General features: G+C 41.1%; 2 protein-coding genes across 6 annotated transcripts in view; one reads left to right on the top strand and one right to left on the bottom strand.

Moving 5' to 3' along the window:
• The window catches only part of MAPK10 (mitogen-activated protein kinase 10), a 444,107-nt gene that overhangs the window by 38,506 nt on the left and 382,060 nt on the right, over positions 1 to 23,541 (top strand). The gene's annotated exons all lie outside the window — the stretch shown is intronic.
• Positions 17,739 to 19,544, bottom strand: LOC101524023 (isoleucine--tRNA ligase, mitochondrial-like). Its single transcript, XM_036494973.2, is given in 1 exon segment — positions 17,739 to 19,544. A coding segment is annotated over 1 exon segment (1,791 nt). The 5' UTR covers positions 19,530 to 19,544.

The following is a 23,541-nucleotide window of genomic DNA, read 5'->3' as shown; positions in this document are numbered from 1 at the left end:
GTTTAGAAATTTCAGTTCTGGAACAAAGCAAAAATACAAGTGATAATTCATTTTTTGTAAGATGCTAAAATACTAACAATGTTTTGTTTAAAATTCTCTTAAGATCAGTAAGACTAAATATTTGATATATTTCCTATATAAAATGTATAAATATATCATTAATTAAAAATTAATATTATAATACTGTAAATGTTGGGCCTGGTGTTACAGCATGGCAGCTTAAGCCACTGCCAGTCCTGGCTGTTCTGTTTCTGCCTCAGTTTACAGTTACTGTGCCTGGGGAAAACAGTGGAAGGTGACCCTAGCTCTTGGACTTTGAACTAATATGGGAGAGCTGGATATATTTCAGCCTCTTTGTTTTGGTCCATCCCAGCCAGTACCATTGTGGCTGTTTGGGAAGTGAATCATCAGATGGCTTATTCTCTCTGTAACTCTGCCTTTTAAGTAAATAAACTTTTGAGAGAGAGGGAGAGGGGAAAAGAAAGAGAGAGAGAGAGAACCAAACGAGAGAGAAGGAGAGATAAAGAGAAGAGGAAAAAACCCCAGAAAAATCTACTTGGTGGGCAGGCATTATAGGCACATCACATTAATCCCCACATTTGGACACCTACATCCCATAAAGGAATGTTAGTTCAAGTCCCCCAAACTCCATTTCCCATCTTGTTTCCTGCTAATGTACCTGGGAGGCAGCAGATAATGACTCAGATGTTGAGATCTGCCACCCAAGTAGGGGACCAGGATGGAATTTCAGTGATCTGGCTTGGGCCTGGCCCACTCTTGGCTGTTCCAGGCATCTAGGGAGTAAACCAGTGGATGGAAGTTTTCTCTCGTTGGCCTTTCAAATAAGTAAATCTCTTAAGAAAATAAAGCTCACTCAAACTTCTATGACCCAATGTAGAAGGGTCCCCCACCCCCAACACACACACACAGCAGATAAGCAATCAATTCTGCTAAAAACACCAGATAGATGTCATTAAATTCCATCAATGCTGACTCTATCTTCCTGGAAATAACACCAAGGTCTCAGTCCCCAAGACTGCCTCCTTGCTCTCCTTCTGTAATCATGGTTCCCAAGAGTGCCTCCTTAAGTTCAGTCAGTTTGCTGGATAGCTCATAGAACTCAAGGAAACGCTTCCTTTCCCTGGGTTCTTGTAAAGGATATTACAAGGGAGGCAGATGCAGAGATGCACAGGGCAAGAGATGAGGGAATGGACAGAGAGCTCCCCTGCCCTCTTTGGGAACACCACTCTCCAGGAACCCCCCTGTGTTTAACTATCTGGAGGCTCTTGTAATCCAGTCCAGTTGAGTTTTAATGGAACCATGACTGGTTAAATCACTGACATTTGTACACATCTGAACCTCCATGGAGGCTGGCTCGTCCCTGTGACTCACCTCAATCCTAAACGTACCTAGAGGTATCTAGCCATCAGTCAACTCAGCAAAAAAAAGGTACTTACCACTAGGGATATTCCAGGCATTTTTTTAAAGGAGTGGTGTGTTAAGAAATGGGAAAAATACCAAATATGTATCATTGTGTATGATTTCATTCTAGTTAATAGAATAGGTTCTGAGATCTGTGTGCTTAGCCAGTTTCATCATTGTGCAAACATTGAATGGGGTGTTAACAAAGACTAAGATCTCACAAGATTACAGGCAATACAACCTATAGGACCACCCTCCTGGCGACTGGAATGTTTGTATTGTAGTACATGATTACATCTTAAAACATAGGACCTGTGCTTGGAAGGAACCCTGATTGGTTTAATGTTGAATTCTTGCCATCTTGAATTACTGATTTTTTTCCAGAAGGAACTCTGCATTTCACTTTGCACTGAATTGCCACTATTATGTAGCCAGTTCTGTTACAGTGATTTTGCCTTTCCCTTCAGCGGAAGAATGAAATCCACATTGTCCAATGTATTCTAAGGTGTCTGACATTTTTTTAGTGCTTATTCTATTTGAAGGTGCTCAGGCACTAGGGCAAAATGTCCCTGTTCAGAGTTAAGGCTGAACAGATGTTGGAAGTATTTCAATGTATTCCCTCTTCCCAATAATAGCCCTCTTGTATGTCCTGTCCATCAGACTCTTTCGACTGCCTTCTGGTCTTGCAAAGTTCTTCCTCCTGGAGTCCCACCATATGTTACCATGATAAATTCAACATGCACGTGTAGTTTTCATTTCATCTCAATCAATACGTACCTGCTTTTCCTTTTTATGACCATAGGGTTCTATACTGTTGTCCCGACCTGCAGGACACAATGCTCAAACCCTGAGGGTGGACTGGGAATGCCCAGCTGCTAGCCCCCGGGCTGCTGGCCTAAGAAATACACGGACACACATACTTGGTGGAAAAGAGTGCCTCTCTCTTTATTTTTACTCCTCATATATATATACTTTCTTCTTTAGGGGAGAAGGGAAAGGGGAGGTTTCCTGGGAGTAATTATCTTCATTGAAGCAGGGAAGGACTAATCATCTATATTGAAACAGGGGAGGAACTAATTATTTGAACAGGAGCAAGGGTGGAGGTTCTATTCGGCTTGCTCTACAGAGGATGTTTTGGCCTAATATCCTGCTTGCTGTAGTCCTGCTTGCTGTAGCCGTGCTTGCCCAAGCAGGCTTTGCAATGCAGCAGGCTGTCAGGTAGGCCAAGTCTAAGGCCCATAAGTCTCTGGCTCCTAACATACTGTTCCATTGGAAGGCAGCATCAGGTACTATTTTGCTACTTCTCGGGTGTTTTCACCATGGCCGTAACCATCCCATAAAGGTTTCAATTTTGGAGAAAATGCCCAGAGAACATACCAGGTCTCAGGTTTTCCCAATCCTAAGAAGCCGTCTTTCTTCTGTCTTGTCAGAGATCCCCTCCACACCAGGAAAGGAAAGACATGAGGAAGACAGTACCCTTTCTTTTCACAAATTCATTCCCAAGATCCAAGCTATTTAACCAGATACATCACTTCTACTCCTTTAGAAAGCTTCCAGGTAGACCAATCCTCGCACTTGTTTCACAGGCCTTTATCATGCATTCTTAGCTGTCTGATGAAACGCAGACTTGTGCAAATTTTTTTTCTCTCCCCTATTAACCAGTGTCTTAATAGTCTGTGATAGAGCAAAGGAACACTTTGAAACGTGGCCATGCCATTGCTATCTAGTTTCCTTCTTACCCTTTCTCCCTACTTTTTTTTCCCCTTTCCCTTTCAAACTCCTCCTTGGGAAGCAAGTCTAAAGATTTTGTCTCCTCTTGCAACAGTGAATAAGTGAAATTAGAAAAAAAGCTAACCAGCCTTCAGTTATGAAAGACAAGTGCTGCTTTCTGTCTGCCACAACGACCACAAAGCTGCGGTGTCAGCAAAAGGCCTCTGTTCACCACAGGAAGCAATCCGCTCACAACAACTTCCTTTCCATAGTTCAATAGGACTATTGTCTCAGCCTTATCAGATAGACAGAAATCCCCATTGGCAACAAAATATAAATGATTATTTTTGTAATCACCGAGCTAGACTTGTCCCAGAGTAGTTATATTTCATTTTATTTCTGTTTTCTCTGTATATTAAATCAGTTGGCAGAGCTCATCAGTTTTTGGTGAAATATTTCAAAGTGGCGAGTGTTAAGTAGGTGACATTTGGAGTCACCAAATTAAAGCTGTGTTTGTGACTTGAAGTGACTGACAAGAAAGAGAGAGAGGATATGTGACTATTTAGAAGATGTTTGTGGCTTCTTCTGCTGCTGTGTTTCCAGTAAGAATACTTGGTGCCAGTGACTATAACACAGCTTGCAGTGTCAGCATCATCTGTAGTCACTATTGTTTTCCCAGAAAGGTTTTGAAAGCCATAAATTGTTTCAATGTCTTTTTTCGTTTGTTTGTTTGTTTAAATGGAGCCATTTACCTTCTGTTACATTCTGTTCTTCCACCTCGGATTAGAAAGTTATATTTTTGCTCAAGAATTATACTAAAAAGCAGAGAAAGTTAATACATGACCTCTTGGGCTAAGAGCAGTGACTTACTAAAAAAAAAAAAAAAAAGAGTAGTGACTCAATCTCTTGTAGGAAAAAGTCCTTCTCAGGCATTCTTTGGGGGTGATAACCTTCTTGTTAGAATTCCTCAGTCTCTCCAACGTGCCCCACTCTCTTCCTCCCCATTAGTGATTCTAAATTGGGCACAGAGACAAGTTATCATTTCTCCTTCACTCTTTGTTTTTCTTCAGTCTTAGCTTACCCGATGTTTCTGCAGAAGAGGTCCAGAATATACCATGGTGGAGGTTTTTTTTTTTTTAATTTGTTTTGTTTAAATTTTCTCCCTGCTAGTTTTTTTTTTTTTAAGTGGAATGGCTTTTTCTTCTGGTGTTTGATGTTTTCTGTTCCCCTTTCCCTCCTTCACTTGGTGACTCACCCCATTTCTTTAGATCCCATCTTGAAACATTCCCATCCCTGTTTGCTTTGGACCAGCCTTGACACCCACGCGGTCTAATCCCCTTTATGCTCCCCTTCATGTGTTTGCCAAGGCTGCAAATGTGCTTAATTGTATCTTTTCTGCATTCAAATTTTAGTTTTGTTTTTAGTTGTTTAAAATATTCAAGTTTTTCTTGGAATAGATTACTCAGTCCATTTCCATTCTATTTTTTTTCTTCCTATTGGGTTGGAAGCAAACATAAACAGAACAGAGGACAGGAGGTTTTTGGTTTTGTTTTGCTTTCAGAGAATTGAAAGATTTAGGGCTTACAATTTTGTTTACAAGCCTATGAGCTGGGGTGTCTCTTAGTAGAGTCTCAGGTTGTACATCTCTGTGGGGCCTGGGGAGTTTGTCCCCCGCAAGTCAGAGATAACTTTCAAGTGTTATTGAATTTGACACAGGGAGAGGAAGAAAATTCCCAGAGGAAGTGCAAGATATGATTAAGAATGGAAGAAGAAATAAATAGCTGAGAAATTAGTTTGATGAGGTCATGGTTGGTTTTAGGCAGTGTAAAAGTTGCTGGTCTATATTATTTCTGCAGCCCCATTTCTGCTATACCCTTCTGTGTACCTCTAGGCTTCAGGGTACCATCTTGGTGCCCCGCATCCCTACCTTAAGCTTGAACAGACTCTGATGTGAAATATCGCACCACATCCATCTGGGTTTCCTTCGCCTTGTGATCTCCTGAGTTGAATCAGCAATAGCAAACTTGCCTTGCACTGGATCCTTGCCTCGTGTGGTGAGGTAGGGTATACTCCAGCCTCATGGAATCAGGTTCCTGGGCTGGATCAGGGGCTGATGTCAGGGTTAAGCACCAGCTACACTTTCATTCTGGCAGCAGACAACACTATGTTGTTAAGGGTGCCCATTTGCCAGAGACAGCAGGAAAGCAAGATGAATAAAAAGTAAAGTTATGCTGTTAGGGTAGTGTCAGAAGCAATGCAAGCAGCATGTGTGCTGTTGCTTTGAAAGTTTTCTGAAAGTTAAGACTTTAGCTGGCATCACAGTGATGTTTCATCTTGTCATGTATATATCCAACAAAAGTTAGGGGTTGAGACCTGAGCCGGAATGTCTTTGATAGGTCAGCAGTCTCTGTGATATCGTAGGGAGTTTAACCCTCCTTTTATAACTGAGGAAATTTGAGTCTCCTGGCAGTTTGAAAGACATATGGAGTGCATATAACTTGACAGTGGCAGGACTGGAAGCTGAAACTCAGGGCTCAGGGCTTCCTGTCTCCTATGCTTTCCAGTGTATTATACTGGCCTACAAACTGGCATCTGTTGCCTGGCCCAACATGACAGAAGACAAAGGCCTAGGGCATGTCTTTGTCATGGAATTGGAGGAGAGACAAAGATCTTCCATCCACTGTTTCACTCCCCAAATGACACAACCGCAGGAGTTGAGTTGATTTGAAGTCAGGAGCCAGACGCTTCTTTCGGGTCTCACACGTGGGTGTGGGGTTCCAAGGTTCTGGGCCATGCTCTACTACTTTTCCAGGTCACAAGCACAGAGCTGGTTGGGAAGTGGAGCAGCCAGGACACACAAACCAGCGCCCATATAGGATCGCAGTACATGCAAGGCAAGGCCAGGGTTCAGCCTTGGAGCCATTGTACCTGGCCTGCTAATGCTTTTATGGACATTATGGATGAGATTTCTATTGCTTCATAATCTCATAAAAATAAAAATAAGATCCAAATTCATTCTAGAGAATAGAACATATTGAAACAGAAGAAAAGAATAGCACATTTTGTAGTCCTTCACCCAGATACAATCACTATATTTACTTTCTTCTAGTCTTTTGGCACCTGTTGATGCATGTGTGCACAACAACATCCTCATATGTATTTGAACCAATGGGATGATAGCTTTCCTATGGGCCATGCTGCTTTTGCACAAATAATAGAATGTGACCTAGTTTCAATCTTAAGGAAGGAAAGGAATTTTTTGGCAGGCCACAGAGTCAACACACACTCAGGCCTTGGAAAAACAGGACCCAGGAAACTTTAGGATGCTTCATAGAAGCTCGAGATTGCTTTTCTCAGAAGAGAGAAGAAATATTGGGTAGGACAAGACAGACTTGCATATTTATGTGCTGATTTTGACTTTTATAATCACATCTTGCATGTGTAAGTAGCACTTGCCAGTTTCTCTGTAACATGAAGTCAGTCTGTCACAAATTCAGTGTAACTCTGTCATTCTCTTCTACATGAACATTGCTTTGCACCTCACCATCCTCTTTCCCTTCAGCAGTCTGTGGGTACAGGGGAAGCTCATGTTAACTGCATACCCAGCAGAAGAGGAGCTTCCGCTCTCTGTGGGATCCCTGAGTCATCCTGGCTGTGAGGCCTTGCCTTGCAGAGATGGTGCCTGTGAGAGTATTCTGGGTACTGGCAGTGGCATGTGGAGAGATTGTTACCGGGCATTTGACCATCTTGCCCTGCTGCTCCCATGAGTCACAGCTGGTTACATGTGGTTACAGCTTTAGCTGTTCATCCTTCGCTGTGTTTCTCCCCAGCCTGTCTTTCTCAGCAAACCAGCAATCCCATCCAATACAGCCCTCTTTCCATGCCTCTTCCATGGAGCCATGTGGAAGCTCGGGGCCCTTGGGTGACTGCCTTTAGCCCCCTTGGGCTGAATGGGCATTCTGAACATGACTCCTCCCTGATTTGGTGGAGGAAGTCTAACAAAAGTCCCCTCTTTTCTCATATCATGAAATCTGCTTGGAAGGGAGCCAGAGCCTTTCATCCCAGGAAATGGGTCAGGAAAGAGGCTGGTCCACTTGGGGACTCTCCCTGCAGCTGCCTTTCTCTCTTCTTTCCCACGTTCTCCAGGGTCTTCTCTGCAGCCCAAGAAGGAACCATGTCTTCTTCCTTCTGACCAGGCAGGAAATGCAGCTTGCCTTTACTTCTGCATTGTTTTTGTTCTGTGGCTAACTTCTGGAATCTCTGTGATCTCCTCTTCCGGAGTCTATGTCAGTTCTCCAATCATGTAACTTTTTGTATGAATTCAAAATAGTCAGTTCTGTTTCTGGGACCTACCTCTTATTAAAGCACTTTGCTTTAGGGTGGTATAGTCCACTGGAAGTAAAAAATACTTGTAAGTTTGTAGAGAACTTTTACTTCCTTGAAGACAATTGTTTTGGCTGATCGGCAAGTGGAGATGTATGCAGTAATAGAGATTGTTGGGCCCGGCGGCGTGGTCTAGCGGCTAAAGTCCTCGCCTTGAAAGCCCCGGGATCCCATGTGGGCGCCGGTTCTAATCCCGGCAGCTCCACTTCCCATCCAGCTCCCTGCTTGTGGCCTGGGAAAGCAGTTGAGGACGGCCCAATGCTTTGGGACACTGCACCCGCGTGGGAGACCCGGAAGAGGTTCCAGGTTCCCGGCATCGGATCGGCGCGTATCTGCCCGTTGCGGCTCACTTGGGGAGTGAATCATCGGACGGAAGATCTTCCTCTCTGTCTCTCCTCCTCTGTGTATATCCGGCTGTAATAAAATGAATAAATCTTAAAAAAAAAAAAAAAGAGATTGTTTAGGGAAGGAAAAATTTTTCAGTTTAATTTTTCCAACTCCAGCCTTATATTTCTACATTCAATCGGATTCTCTATGCTTTCTACTACCAAAAAATATTCTAATAGAAAGCTGCACTGAATTCAGTCATCTGTAATTTGATTAGTCAGTCCATTACTCATTTAACTTTCCTTTTATTTTATGATCAAACATTTAGATCATTTTGAGATTTAGTTACAGGTAACACTGCGACAAACATCCTTGGATAAACATCCTTTCTAATGCCTTTTTACTTGTTTTAATGGACATAAATTTCAGTGGAGGAAAGTATTGGAATTTAAAAACTTTTGATATCTTTTTGTGAAATGGTTTCCCAGAATGTTTGTTCTCATTTCTCATCCTACTAATGGTGTGAATATGAACGACTGTTAAACTTGTTGCATACTAACATTGAGTACTTATTTAAAGTAAGCCTTCTCCAGTCTTCAGTTGCTCATGGGAACAGAAGGGAATCATTAAATCTACTTACTTCAACAATATGTTTCTTCTCTTTGCTAGATGTTATGGGCTTTTGGAACTCTTGAAAATTCTCCTAAACCCGGTGACCAAGAATTCCTATAGATGTCAACTTTCTCACTGTCATGCATGCATATTAGCCTCCTAACTGGCTCCTCCTGGTCAAGCTCTCTGAAGCCTGGAGCTTCAGAATGTTCTGTGCGAAGGGCAGGAGATGCCTGCGCTCCAGATTGTCCCTCCAACAGGCCTGAGGCTGTGCTAGTGTGTTGAAGTGCTTTAAAAGTCTTGATGAAATTGCTCTTTAAGGCTTTTTATGTTTCTTTTTTTTGTATGACCTATTTTTCTTCTGCAGGAGTTCATTGGGGTGGGAGGAGGAAATGGGCTAGAAAACAGATCTGAGAGATGGATCAGATTGTACCAATGAGAATTGCTGTTTTACTGGTCAAAGCTCAGTTTATCCAGTTGCTTCCTTACAATATGTTCTTTCCAACAGGCTCCTGCAATTGTATACAAATGGGTTTTTACCAACATGCCTGTATTTCTAGCCCTGATGGGTATTGATTTTCACTTGAACTGAAGCTGATGTTTCTACAACAGCTTTGTAAGAAAGTTTTTTAAGTTGATAAATGAGAATCATATCTTATGAGCATTTAATAGTTTTAAAAAATTTATCCTATTTGAAAGAGTTATAGGAGTTGGAGGGAAGATAGAGAGATCTGCCTGCTAGTTCACTCCCCAAATGGTGGCAATGACTGGGACTAGACGAGGGTAAAGCCAAGAGCTAGGAGATTCATTCAGGTCTCCCGCATGGGTGCTGAGGCCCAAGGAAGTGGGCCATCCTCCACTTCTTTACCAGACACATTAGCAGGGAGCTAGGTTGGAAATAAGGCAGCTGAGACTTGAATTGGAGCCTATACGGGATGCTGGCATCTCAGGCAGAGGCTTAATGTGTCAGCCTGTTTCTTTTCTTGTCTTTCTTCCCTTCCCTCCTCTTTTCCTTCTTTCTCTCCTTCCTTTCTTCCTAATTACTGATTTAGTTGAAAGGCAGAATTACAGAGAGAGAAAGAGAGAGAGAAAGAGAGAGAATCTTCCATCTGCTGGCTCATTCCCTAAATAGCTGCAATAGCCCGGGCTGGGCTGGGCTGAGAAGATACCTGGAGCCAGGAACTTTATCCACATCTTCCATGAGGGTACAGGGTCTAAAACCCTTTGGCCATTTCTGCTGCTTTCTCAGGCTACTAGCAGGGAGCTGTATCAGAAGTGGCACAGCTGAGAATTGACTGGTTTTCATAGGAATGCAGTGGCCTATCCTGTCATACCACAATGCCAGCCCCTTTTTTGTTTTCGAAGAAAGTGGTTGAAAAACATTACCGGTAAGAAAGTGAATTTGTTTGATATTTGATCTAAACCTAATGGAATAAAAATAAAGTTGGATTTTGTCTAGGTTTCATCTTTCTTTTGGGGAAGCAGTATATAATGCCCCACTTATGGGAGTTTTAAAGTGAAATCAAGAAAACTACTCACTGAAACATGAAGCATCAAGATGAATAAATGTAATCATGTCTGGGCTCTGTGACTGCAGTATATTAGCTGCATATGAATGACTGTTCTCTAATACACATCTGTTTCCCTGTAGGAAAATAAACAAACAAAAAGCCCTTTCCTGCCCTTGGCTCTTCTGTAAATTATGTCAAGTAAAATTAAACATTAAGAACCCAGTACTGTCCAAAAAAAGCATAGATACATATGAGCACATTTACAATTACAAATGTTACGGAAGGACCTTGCCTGCTGAGTGTTCAGGAGGATCTTGAAAACCATGTTTTTCTATGTATCCATGAGTTGTTTAGTTGACGGGATTACTTCCTCAGTCTTGCCTGAACCTGGCTACTTCCTCAGTTTTTTCCTACATAAGCTTTCAATTGACCAGAAAACCCCACAGTTAACCTCTAGGATTATGGGGAAATAAACTGTTCTCATTGTATTTTTTTTCCTTATTGTGTTACTATAGACTTCATGGTGGACTTTTTCTGTGGCAACACTCCATGTTTCCCTTTGGTTTACTTTATTGCTTAGAAGCATGATGGTCATAAATTTGGTGGAAATCTTCTGGGATTGTTTCTATCACATTTGATCAAATATTTTGAATTATGTTGTATTATATCATAACACATAAGCAAGTCATTTTGAAATTCCAGCTCTGGGAATTTGGTAGATCAAATTCTTCCAGCTTAGCTTGTCTTGTTTTTTTCTTCCCCCAAGAATATTGTTTTACAGCCAAGTAATCCAAAGAGCATATGGAGACACAGCTATCTAATAGTGTAAAGAGTGTACTCATGTAAGTGTATTGCTGAATTAGTTAAGTATGTTATTTATAGAAAGGAATATAATTCCTTAGGATGTAGCTTCATGTGATGTTTGGGTTGTTTATTTTACATGAATTGTTAATATGATTCAGGCTGTAATTAGCTCATTTGTTTTCTAAAAAACATTGGAGCTATGTTAATCTTTCTTGGAACTTAGTGGCTTTGGCAGGAGAAACTTAGGTGGTCACTTCTCAGGAAAAAAATCTTCAGGAGTCATTTCTTTTCTGTTGTTCAAAACATGCTCAAAATGGAAGCAAAGCACTAAATATCCAGATATGGCAATCAGACATAAAGCCAGGTACCCAGTTGAACATGCATCTGTGCTTTGGTTCAATAAATTTGAGAAGTGGTGTTTTTTTCCACAAGCAGGGCCAGCCACTTTATCTTTTGCTTCCAGTGATAATTGGAGAAGGTATGAACTAATTTAGTTGAAGTCAGCTTTTTATTTATTTTTTAAATTTATTTATTTTTATTGGAAAGTCAGATATACAGAGAGGAGGAGAGAGAGAGGAAGAACTTCCGTCCGATGATTCACTCTCCAAGTGGCCACAACAGCTGGAGTTGAGCAGATCGGAAGCCAGGAGCCTCCAGTTTTCCCACATGGGTGTAGGGTCCCTGGCTTTGAGCTGTGCTAGACTACTTTCCCAGGCTACAAGCAGACAGCTGGATGGGAAGCATGGCCTCCAGGACACGCGCGGGCGCCCATATAGATCCTGGCACATGTAAGGCAAGGACTTTAGCCGCTAGGTTACCGTGCCAGGCCCCGACCTTTTATTTTTAGTGACTTAAGTTTAAAGAAATTTTGCTAATGTTGTACAGACACTCCATACACTTCACACTTTATTTCCTTTGATTACATTACTTTACAGTACCGTTGTGTGTTGTCAAAACATCATTATTAATTAAACTTCAGTGTTTATTCAGATTCCCTGGTTTTTCCTATAATATTCCTTTTTCTGTTCTAGCTTCTACTCTAAGATTTCAAATTACATTTAGTTGCCACATCTTTTAGTGCCTCCGGTCTGTAAGTTTGTTACTCTTTGTTTTTGTGATTTAGGTAGTTTCACCATGTACTGTACAGATATCTTGCAGAAAAACTCCTTGATTTTGGTGCATGTGATGTTTCTGTCAGGATTAGATTGAAGTTACAAATATTTGGAAAGAAACACACTTTCCATCGCACCATATCAGGAACATGCTCCATGGGAGTGAGTGACCTGGTGATTTTATTTTTATTTATTTATTTATTTTTATTAAGTACATTGCATTATGTGACACAGTTTCATTGACTGAGATTCTCTGAACCCCTCCCCGTGCCCTCCCCCCATGGTGGATTCCTCCACATTGTTGCAGTAGTACAGTTCTAATCCAGTCATGATTCCTTCATTTGCAAGCATGTACCTGTATAGAGTCCAGCATCTTATTGTCCAGATCAATTCAACAGTTTCTTGGGGAGACCATCTCTGGTCTGAAAGTAGAGCTGGCAGAATATCATCCCGTCCAATGAAAAGCCACAACATAACGTCAACAACAATTTACAACATTATGGAATTATTTGACATGGTATTGAGTGACTGATATGTTAAAAAATGCAAGTTCTTGACCATATCCTGTAACTACTTCATTGACATTTCAGTTTTAGTTTATATACAACCGGTTTCCTCTTTTTTTTTCTTTTTAAGATTTAGTTTTATTGGAAGAGCAGATATACAGAGAGGAGAAGAGACAGAGAGAAAGATCTTCTGTCCGATGATTCACTCCTCTAGTGACCACAACGGCTGGTACTTGCTGATCCTGAGCCAGGAGCCAGGAGCCAGGAGCCAGGAGCAGGAGCCAGGAGACAGGAGCCAGGAGCCAGGAACCAGGAGCCAGGAGCCAGGAGCTCTTCTGGGTCTCCCATGTGGGTGGAGGGTCCCAAGGCTTTGTGCTGTCCTTGACTGCTTTCTCAGGCCACAGGCAGGGAGCTGGATGGGAAGCGGGGCCGCTGGGATTAGAACCGGAGCCCATATGGGATCCCGGCGTGTGCAAGGCGAGGACTTTAACCACTACACTATTGCGCCAGGCCCACAAGTAGCTTCTGTACACCTTTAAATGGCTGTTGGGTACTATTCAGCTGTCTTGTGTCTATTTTCATTTTAGTATTTAGCAGTTTATCGTGTTGAAGCATAATTTTGCTGAACTTGGCAGATTTTAGGATAGTCTAAACTGGCTTATAACTCTAACCAGGCATATGTCAACAGTTGAGGTGCAAAACAGTTTTAGGAGGGGTGTGTAGAGAAATCTTCAATACCTTAGTGAGGAGTAACTAATCTTTGTGTCCTACCTAGTAAGGTATGTGTGAGTCCACGCTGACCATTTCCTGTCTGGTTCGAAACTTTCTTTGTTGTTCTCTGTCAATCTATTCTAATTTTTTGTAGTTTTTTTGCGGGGAGGGGGCTCCGGAGCGACCCTGATGGTCATTGCTAGAGAGCTGGAACTAAATAAGGACAAGAGAAAGCTCCTCTCCCTAGTCCCGAAGGAAGTTTACTGTTCTTCTGTTTCTGCCGACTGTTCAGGGTTCCTGGCTGTTGTTCCGATGACCTTAGATCCTGCGAGGACCCTGGTGATTTTAATCTTATCTGTTATTGTTTTTCAATGTTTTCCATTGTAAGCTTTTTTATTTTTCTATTTCTAAATCATTCCCTGGAACTGGGTCATCAACTGTAGTTTCTACTCAAAGGGGAGGTGGTATGTAGAGAATTAATCTTTACATCCTAGAAGGAAAGTATATCTATATATAGATATCTATATGTATAGATATCTATATATACAGATATAGGTACAGATATAGATATAGGTATCTATAGATATATAGATAGAATGAAATTTATTTGTAAAAATTTGATCTTTATTCATTTATTTCTTTACTCATTTATTTCTATCAGTATGGAACTATGTGTATTCCTTTTATACTCTGGGGTATAATCCAGTGCTGTTATCTAATTTTTTGTTCATATTATTCCAGTTTGTGCCACTGATAGCTCTTCCAGAGGGTTTCTGTGCGTTTCCTGTATTACCACCCCATTGCACGTTAAACTTCCTGGCACTACAAGTTGATCTCAAATCATCTTATATTTGACCTGCCCCAGTACTAGGAGTGGCATTGTTCTTTTCTTTCTCTTTCTCTCTTTTCTTTAAGATTTACTTCGTTTTTATTTGAAACACAGAGTCACAGAGAGTGAAATACAGAGAGACCTTCCATCTGCTCATTTGTTCCCCAAATGACTTCAATGACCAAAGCTGAGTGAACCTAAAGCCAGTGACCAAGAACTTCCTCACATAGATGGAGGGGCCTGGGGATGTGAACCATTCTCTGCTGCTTTTCCAGACCTCAAGCAGGGAGCTGAATAGGAAGTGGAGCAGCTGGGACTGGAACCAGTGCCCATATGGGATGCTGGTGTCATAGGCAGAGGTTTAGTGTACTATGTCATGATGTCAGCTTTAGGAACAGCATTTTTCTAAATAAGTTCTTGTTCCTCTTTTTGGAGAATGGTTTTGAATGAATTATTGTAACAGATTACAGCATAAGTAGGCGTAGGCAGGTATGGAACTCAGACCATTTCCACAACTGTGAGCAATAGCATGATCCAAAGTCTAGAAATTTCACAGGAAATTACCCAACTGAGGAATTTTATAAAAATTCATTGACGGCTTATAAGTAAATTATTCAATTAAACAATAATACTCAGTTGAGATCATCTTGGGAGTTTTCATTAGAGGAAGAAGACCTTATCAAATTGTCTGCATCTTAAATCTGTGATTCATACCTGAGAGGTATAATGTAATTCAGTATACTTAAACCAGCTTGTATAAAATTTGTTAGGTAAACAGGAGACAAATATGAAAATAATAACAAATTCATGCTTAAAGAAGTTATATGGTAGCTTAAAATCAAACTTTATTTTCTTTAGATTGGAATTATGCTTTCTGAAAATGTCTTAATGACACCCTGGTATGTTTTTAAAATTAGGACAGACAGACATACTCAAAGGTACTATAGCATATAAAGACAAGGCAGTACTTCTGCCCCTTGGGGAGGTAAATGATACAAAGGATAAGTTGTTTGGAAGGAAAGACAATTATTAATGAAGAGCATTGGGAGCCAGAAGATAAATTCAGTAGCTATAGCAGTGGATTCTCTGGAGAGTCATGGAAAAATGTTATCATTAGAGGCACCAAGGACCTATAATTCTAAGTCAGGTAGTGGTGACAGTGTGAAATGGGGAGGGAAACTGGGGTCATTGGAGTGGATTTGTTTCTCCCCTCCTTGTGAAGAACATACTAGTTAGCTGATGAAGTTGAGTCCCTGGGTCATGAAGTCCATAGAAGTGGGAAAATCAAACAGTAGAACAGTGAGCAAGAAGCAATACTAGGTGAAATATATTTGTTCAGCAATTCTTGGCTCTAAACTGTTGATGTTTGTGATTTTTAAAGTAACATCATTCATAGCCAGGCCACAAAGTGGCCCAGAATAAACTAAAAGCCAGGCACTTAAAAGAACAAAGGTATGTGTAGAACAAATATTCAGATTAGGAAATGATAGCAGGTTTTTGGTCAGTTGGTTAGAAATATTAACAGTGAATGCTGGTGGAGATCTCATGTTTCATGGAGATCTTTGTTTCATACTTTTTCGAATGACTCCTTGAAACTTTTATTAACTTTATTGTGTTAAAATATATGTAACAAAATTTATCACTTTCATTTTTTAAGTGTAGAGTTCAGTGGTAATAAATAGATTCACATTGTTGGTCATCATTACTACTAACCATCTCCAGAGCTGTTTCTTCAACCTGTATTAAAACTCCATACCCATTGTACAATAATGTCCATTCCCTTTCCCTAGCCTCTAGTAATGACTTTTCTACTTACTATCTATATTTCTGACTATTGTGGGTGCCTCACATAAGTGGAATCATACTGTATCTTTCTCTTTGAACTTATTTCATTTAGCTTGATTTCTTCAAGCTTATTCTCATTGTGATGCTCTACTAAATATTTCTGAACTAGTTGGTCAGTTTATGCTGATTTGTTGTTTCCTTCCTGAGATGATTTAATAGGATGATGTGAATATCAGGGCTCAAATGCACACAGCAATGGATGAGTGTACAGTCTCTGGTACACTCATTGTACTTGTTGTACAATGGGTATGGAGTTTTAATACAGGTTGAAGAAACAGCTTTGGAGACAGTATACTGAGACAGCATTTTAATGGTAACTGCTAGAGGAAGAACTGGAGATTGAAGACATGGCGTATAGCTGCAGGGATGCAGACAATGAGGACCAGACCACAAAGCTGATGCCAGGAGTGAGTCTGGGATGCCGGACTGGGGTGGAGATGTCAGATAGGAAGGGCTGGTAATCCTATGAGCCCCAGAGCAGAAGGGCATACAGGGGTGATGATAGATTTAGAAAAGTGGACTGAAGATTTCAATGAGGAGCTCAGCTGCTGAGGAGGGAGAAGCAGCTTGACATAGATGTCCAGGAAGGGGGTTGTTTGATCCAAGAATGTTTCAAGGAAAAAGTTGTGGCATAGGCAGGGAGTATGGCAGTAGTGATTTACTCAGAGGAGCTGGTGTGAAGAAAGGTGAAATGAAGAGACACCTGTTAGGAGGGTAGAAACTGAAAAGTGATTTTGGAACTCAGTAGGTCAGTTTGGCTGGGATTTCATTAAATGCAGAGGATTTGGGGCAATTTTGATGGAGCCAGTGTATAAAGTACAGTTACTGACAGCTGAATGGTTCAGGTTACTTTGTAAACAGTAGGCATCCTCAGAAAACGAACTAACTTTTCTTTCAACTCCCATAGCCTTAATCTCGACTTTAGTTAGAATAGTTGGCATGCTTTATCATATAGTAGGTTAAAAAATGTCCGTATCTCCTAAGAGCGTACAAACTGCCTGAAGCAGAGCTGTCTTATTCAAGTTAGAGTCCCTTCTAGGTTGAAGGACAATCATTTTTAGCTCCTCATTAATCATTCCTAGATTTGAATGATGAGTAGGCTAAGAGATTTTGTTGGGGGGCAGATAGGGTAAAACGGTTTCAGGTATAATTTAGGAAGATGAACCTGCTAAGAATGTGTATGGAACTTGGAGGCTGTTCGAATGATGTGGAAAGTATTTGAAAAATGAAGTTCTGAGGTAACCAAAGGCATTTCTCTCCTGGACCCTGACAAGAAAGGATTTGAAGAGAAATCTGATAACAGATTACCCAGACTCTGCATGCCAGCAGTCTGTCAGTGGCAACTGAAAGCAAAGGTTGGGAAGGAAAAAAAGCTCAGGAATGAATCATCAGCTACTCCCCCTGCATATTTTCTCCTGTGGAATTCTGAGGAAGTTCCCTAACACCCAGCCAGCAAACGGAGTTTCTATTTCACCGAAACCACAGAAGCGAGTGCTATAGAAAATGATGGTCTTACTGGCAATTAATATGAATTTATTTTTTATTTATTTTTTTTGAAATCTCTTAATGGTTTATTGAAATTATCTTAAAAACAGGATATTTTTAAATGTATGTCACAATCAGTTCTGAGTTATAAATGATAAGCACAGTTCTCTTAATCACATACACATTCTTCAGTCAACTAAAGCAGTCAGATTCAACATGGGCCCTCAATGAGACAACAAATGGCCAACACTCCACTGCTAAATACATACAAGGCACATTCAAAAATGATGGAAAATACACTTGACAAGACTACATGAATTTCAATTTTTCTTTATCTTTTATAAACTTTTTGAAGTACCCTCATACGACGCTTCAATCACTAAACCAAATGATCACTTTCACGTTGCGTAAGCTTCTGAATTGACATCCATAACGATATAATCAATTTTAGCTCCCAAGAATCCCTCACGTTGTCAGTCAGTCAGCAGTGAAACAAAGAAAGGCTGTTGAACACAGGGGAGTTCACCTGAGATAACACCTCTTTCGGAAGCAGCTGCTCAGGGGGAAGAGTCCACCAGATGTCACTGCCGTGTTGCTCCACCAGTTTCACAATGTGCTCCATGGTTTGGCTGTTGATCAGGTATTCATCCTTTGTCTTATGATGGAACACAGGAATTGGAACACCCCACACTCTTTGTCTTGATATACACCAATATGGCTGCCTGTCCATCATTTCAACCATGGCATTCAGTGCTGATCCAGGAATAAATTTCACTGTTTTCAGCAATTCCTTGGCTGTAGTCTTAATGTCCGAAATATTTATAAACCACTGTTTGCTGGCACGAATAACCACTGGTTTCTTAGTTCTCCAGTCATAAGGATAGCTGTGTACCAATTTTTCTTCTTTCAACAAATTCTTCGTGGTCTGAAGCATCTTTATAACCACATCGGTTCCTTCTTCAAGGACAGATTTGTCTCGAAGGTCAGGACCTGCATCATCTGTGAAAATTCCATCTTCATTCACTAAACAATCCATGGGCAGATTGTGCTGAGACGCTTCACCATAATCCTCCAAGCCATGTGCTGGGGCTGTGTGGACCAATCCTGTTCCTTTTGCCATGGTGACATGATTGGCAGGTAAAAGGGGAGAGACTTTATCAGGAATCAAAGGATGACTACAGGAGCCACTTTCTAAATCTCCACCTGAGAACGTTGAAATAACTGCAAATGTTGTTTCCAAAGTCGAAGCAACAGATGCTACTTTATCTGCGGCCAGTATGTAGAGGTCTCCAGAATCGGAACACTTCACAAGCTCATACTTTGACTCGGGCATATAACAAATGGCCTCATTAGCTGGAATTGTCCAGGGTTGGGTGGTCCAAATTAAAAAACTAACAGGAGAGGAACTATCCCCTATAAGAGAGGCCAGCTTAGGGGGAGGTTTCAGGAGCGGGAACTTGACATAGATTGAACGGCTAACATGCTCTGGATTATATTCAAGTTCTGCTTCAGCCAAAGCAGTCCTTGATGAGGGAGACCAAAACACAGGTTTGTAAGATCGATAAACCAAGCCCTTATCATACATTTGGTAAAAAATTTTCAACTGTTTAGCTTCATATTTTGCATCATAGGTGTAGTAGCAATTATTCCAGTCCGCCATTATTCCCCAACGAATAAATGCTGATTTCTGTTTTTCAATGGCTGCCTTAGCAGATGATCTAGCTTTGTCTCGAATTTCCATAGCTGAAAGATTCTGAGCTTTTCCACCAAGTTCTGATAACACTTTAATTTCAATGGGCAACCCATGACAATCCCAGCCTGGCACAAAATGTATTTTGGAACCTCTCATCATATGGTACCGATTGGCTATGTCTTTCAAAATCTTATTCAAAGCATGTCCCACGTGCAGGTCACCATTTACATAAGGAGGTCCATCATGGAGACAAAATTCTGTCTTTGCTTTTCTTTCTCTTTGCCATGAATAAAGCTCTGAAAATCCACATTTCTGCTGGATCTCCAGCTCTGTGTCCGGCTGCTGGCGACCCAGCAGCTTCATGGGGAAGCTGGTCTGCGGCAGCAGCACCGTGTCCCGGTACCTGCCGTTCTGGAGGTTCGTCTGCTGGCTGTTGGCCCCGGACACTGAACGCACCACAAGCCTCCGGGTCGTCCCTCGTCACCCGGGGCTGCGGGGAAAGCGGGGCGGCCCCCACCATCGCCGGGCTGCAGCCATGGCCGTCGCCCCGGGCCCGTGACGGCGGAACCCCCAACGCATGGCGGGTCTACCCCAGCCGCCCCTGAGCGCGGGGTCCTAGGCTCCCCCTAATATGAATTTAGTTGTTCTCATTTTCTATTCAGGTTTGTTTGACTAGCAGCTAGTTCTGTAGGTTCTTCATGAATGTATTTAATTTTGTCTGTGAGCAGTATAAAACAACACGTTTAACCAGTTTTCACTTGTCACTAAAGATACACGGTGAAATGTTTGCTAGTTACATAGAAATAAGATTACTTGTTCAGAGTTAAGTCTATAAAATTTACCCCCAAGTGGTAGATTAGCCACCTGTACAAGTAAACCATGAGAGATTGCCTGTAAGTCTGGGTCTTAAGCATTTGGACAAGCTCTAGGGGATGCAGATTTTTCTGCAGTGCATTGGCACAAGGAAAAGCACAGTATTTTATTTTCCAAATCCAGTGAAGTCTCGCTCTGAGTCTTCTCTCAGGAGCTGCCATTAAGAAACCAAATATCAATCATTCCTGAAGAGACCTCTTCTTTTCTCAGGGTTGCCTTCAGGAACTTCCAGAGACTTCTTTTCCTAGCCGTCGATATTGAGGTTCCTCCTATTCCTTCTGGCTGGTGGTGTCTCCTGCTGAGGATCCTTGACCTGGTGTGCAGCCACCTTTTCATCCCAGGCAGCTGTACCCTCTCCCAACCTGGACAATTTGTCCAGAAAAAAACCCCAACTTGGCATTGTCTCCCCGGTGCACAATGAAAATGCCTCCCTTCTCTTACCCCAGTGGAATTCCCACCATCTCTCCGTTGCACTCTGTGGGAGGATTAAGTTTAATCTCCAATCTACTTCAACACAAAAGATGTTTAATTACTTTCCTGATGGTGAGCGAGTCAGGGGTCTCAACCTTTAGAAATCAGTTTGGGTAAAAGAGATTCTTTATTCTTCATTGGTGAATCTGTGTTATAATAACAGTATCAATGACAGTAATAAGAATCACTCTCTAACAAGCACTATTGCCTCAAAAAGACCCCAAGGTACCAGTTAGCACTTTAAAAAAATGTATCTAATTGCACACTACACATTCTAGTAAAAGGAATCTGTGTGCATTCTTTGAGAGGTCTTAAACATGTTTGTATAATGTAACAGATTCAATTAGAATCCATTAATGGATTCTTATAGTTTGATAAACAAAATGGGATCTGAGAAAAAGCCAGTAAAGGAATTTTTCAGTAAACCTTTTGAAGTCCTTAATCTTGATGGTCTGCTAACATCAACAGGTTTATTGTCATGAGGAAAACAGATGTGCCCAGTGCGTGATCATAGAGATAATGCTGCTCTCCACTTCCGTTATGATTTCTTGGTGGGTTCACGTTCTCCGTGATCAATATCAACACAGTAATGAAGCTGAGTGGAGAAGTGCCACCCAAATGATCAGTTGGCTTCTTTAAGTGGCATTTTCATCCCATCTGATTTAATTGCATACAAGTTCAAAAAATACTGCACAAGAAAGTGCATCTACTTTTGGTGGACACTTTGGATCTGAATGTTTGTGTTACTCCCAGATCCACTTATTGAAACCTAATCACCCATGTGCTGGTGTTTGGAGGTGTACTCTCTGGGAGGTGATCAGGTCATGAGAGCTCTGTTCTCTTGGATAGGATCAGGATGTGGCTCTCTGTAAAAGAAGTTGCTGCTTCTGCCAGGCCTTCTGTGCATTAGGAAACAGGATATTGATAGACACTGAATCTTGAACCTTGATCTTGTAGTTCACAGCTTCTAGAACTGCTCAATTGAAAGTGGAACAGCTGGGATCTGATTCAGCACCCATCTGGGAAGTCTTCTTTACAGGCAGTGACTTAACCCACTAAGCCACAAAGTTGACTCTGATAATGGGTTCTTGTTTTCTCATTGGGTGCTGTGATACAGCCCTGGTGAGATGGTTAGTTGCTTCACTCATGACATAGGAAAATGTTCCAGTCATCTTCATTTATTAATGTATGAAATATTTATTGAAAAGCTACCATGTAGTAAGCACTGGTACAAATATTGGAGCTAGGGAGACAAATCTAATAGGCATGACTGTTGCCCATCAGGCCTATATGTTAGCTCAAGTGGTTTCTGATTTTTTTAGCTAAATGTTTTGAGTCTTATCAACAGATTTGTAAATATCAAGCTGCTTGCATTTTGGTCAACTGAATGATCTCTAGGCTTAGCTCTGGGTGTTCTGATAAAGTGAATCTGGGATGGAGCTGCAATTCTGTGGGGGTTTTTGTTTGTTTTTGTTCTAATAAAGCCTCCTGGATAATTTAATATGTAGGCTGGCTTTAGAACCAGGGTTATCAAAAGTGCTATGAAAAAACTTCAAAAATTTCATGCAAAAGTGTATATTATGTTTGAATCCCATGTTCACAGATATTTTTAAGGCCCCTCACATGTGGGTTTGATAAATTTCCACATTCTAGTTTTACTTAGTTTCATTTCATTTGAAAGGAAGACAGAGAGAAAGAGAGAGGGAAAGTAAAGGAGAGAGAATACTTCTACTTGTTAGTTCACTCCCCAACTACCTGTAATTACTAGGGCAGAGCCAGGCCAAATTCAGGATCCCAGATCTCAGTCTAGGTTTCCCACACTGGCAGAGAGCCAAGCACTTCAGTCATCAGCTGCTGCCTCAGTTAGTAGGAAATTGGAATGGAAAGCAGAGCTAAGACTTGAACCCGGGAACTGTAGCATGCAAAGTAGTTGTCCTAAGCAGCATCTCAACTGCTGTGAGTCTCACTCCTTGGTTACCTTTTGAAAGTTGTTGCCAGACTACATCGTGTCGTCTTCATGGTTTCTGTCTATGACTCAGTCAGTCTTGGCATTTGAAATTCCCCAGAAACAGATGTTTACAAAAGCCTCTGATTGTTTTTTTAACTTTTAAATTTGAAACCTTCAAATGGTTTTTCCTATATGATGTTTTGCTTAATCCCTATATTTCCTTCATTGACATTTTTGGTTGCCTCTTCAGAGACAAATTTGTTTCAGAAACAACACTTGTAAATGTTGGCTCCATTCCTGGCTCCTCTGGGCATTTAGGATTCTGTGTGTGTAGTGTGACCTCTCTACTGGTTTTTCTTAGCTGCGCAGCTCTGTAAAGACCACTCACTCCCCTTCAGCTTTATACACGGAGCAAAGCTTCATTAGCTGGGTCTGACTTTGCTGTCCACTTAGGGTGGAGGGTGAGAAACTGGCATGTGTTACTGGCTTTTTTTTTTTTTTGCGGCTTTGGAGTTAGTGAGGTTAAAAATAGTTTTCTTTGGCTTGAGGCCAAATTAAATTTTAGGCAACAGATCTGGGAACTTCCTCATTCTCATCTCTCAGCCCCAAATTGGATTTTACCACTCTGTATTATGTGGGTTTCTTTGTGCCACTGATCATTCTCGATTTTTCAAACTCTTTAAGGAAAGAGACTATAAGTATATTTGTTTTATGTACTCCACAGCATAAGTTAGAATGCTTTGTATATAATGGGTAACAGAGGAGATTTTTTTTTTTTGGTGACAGGTTAAGAAGTTTAACAGAATTAACTAGCTCTTTTAACAGAAAGCTGAAAATCTAATAATATAAACAATTCATTTAAAGAAACTAAATCAGCAATGGAAAGGAAGAAGAGTTTGAAAAGCAGTAAAAGTATATTTAGAAAGAATAGTATGATACAGTGCTGCCAGATCAAGCCAACATCAAGTATAGTATCTTTGCTATTTTATCTGGCAATTCCAGCAAGGTGTCCTTACAGACCATGTAGTAGATTTGAGGAGGAAGAGAATGAAGACCACTGGAAGATCATGGAAACTGTTGTGGAAGAGGAGAGTTTGTGATGCCTACAAGTGCAGGAATGGGATTTGGGGCACCTCGTGGAGGCTTCTGAAGGGTCGTGCCTTGTGTCCTGAATGGGGGAGGTGAGGAAGAAATAAAATCAAAAGTAATTCCTCCAGAATTTAAGTTTGGATTTTTGAGTAAATGACTGCAGAAAAATCATCTTCAGAAAGCTGGAAGGAGACCAGATTTGTGTGGGGA

The sequence above is a fragment of the Ochotona princeps genome, chromosome 7 (genome assembly GCF_030435755.1).
Source record: "Ochotona princeps isolate mOchPri1 chromosome 7, mOchPri1.hap1, whole genome shotgun sequence".
NCBI lineage: Eukaryota > Metazoa > Chordata > Mammalia > Lagomorpha > Ochotonidae > Ochotona > Ochotona princeps.
The sequence above is the reverse complement of the archived record's forward strand: the minus strand, read 5'-3'. Positions and strand labels throughout refer to the sequence as shown.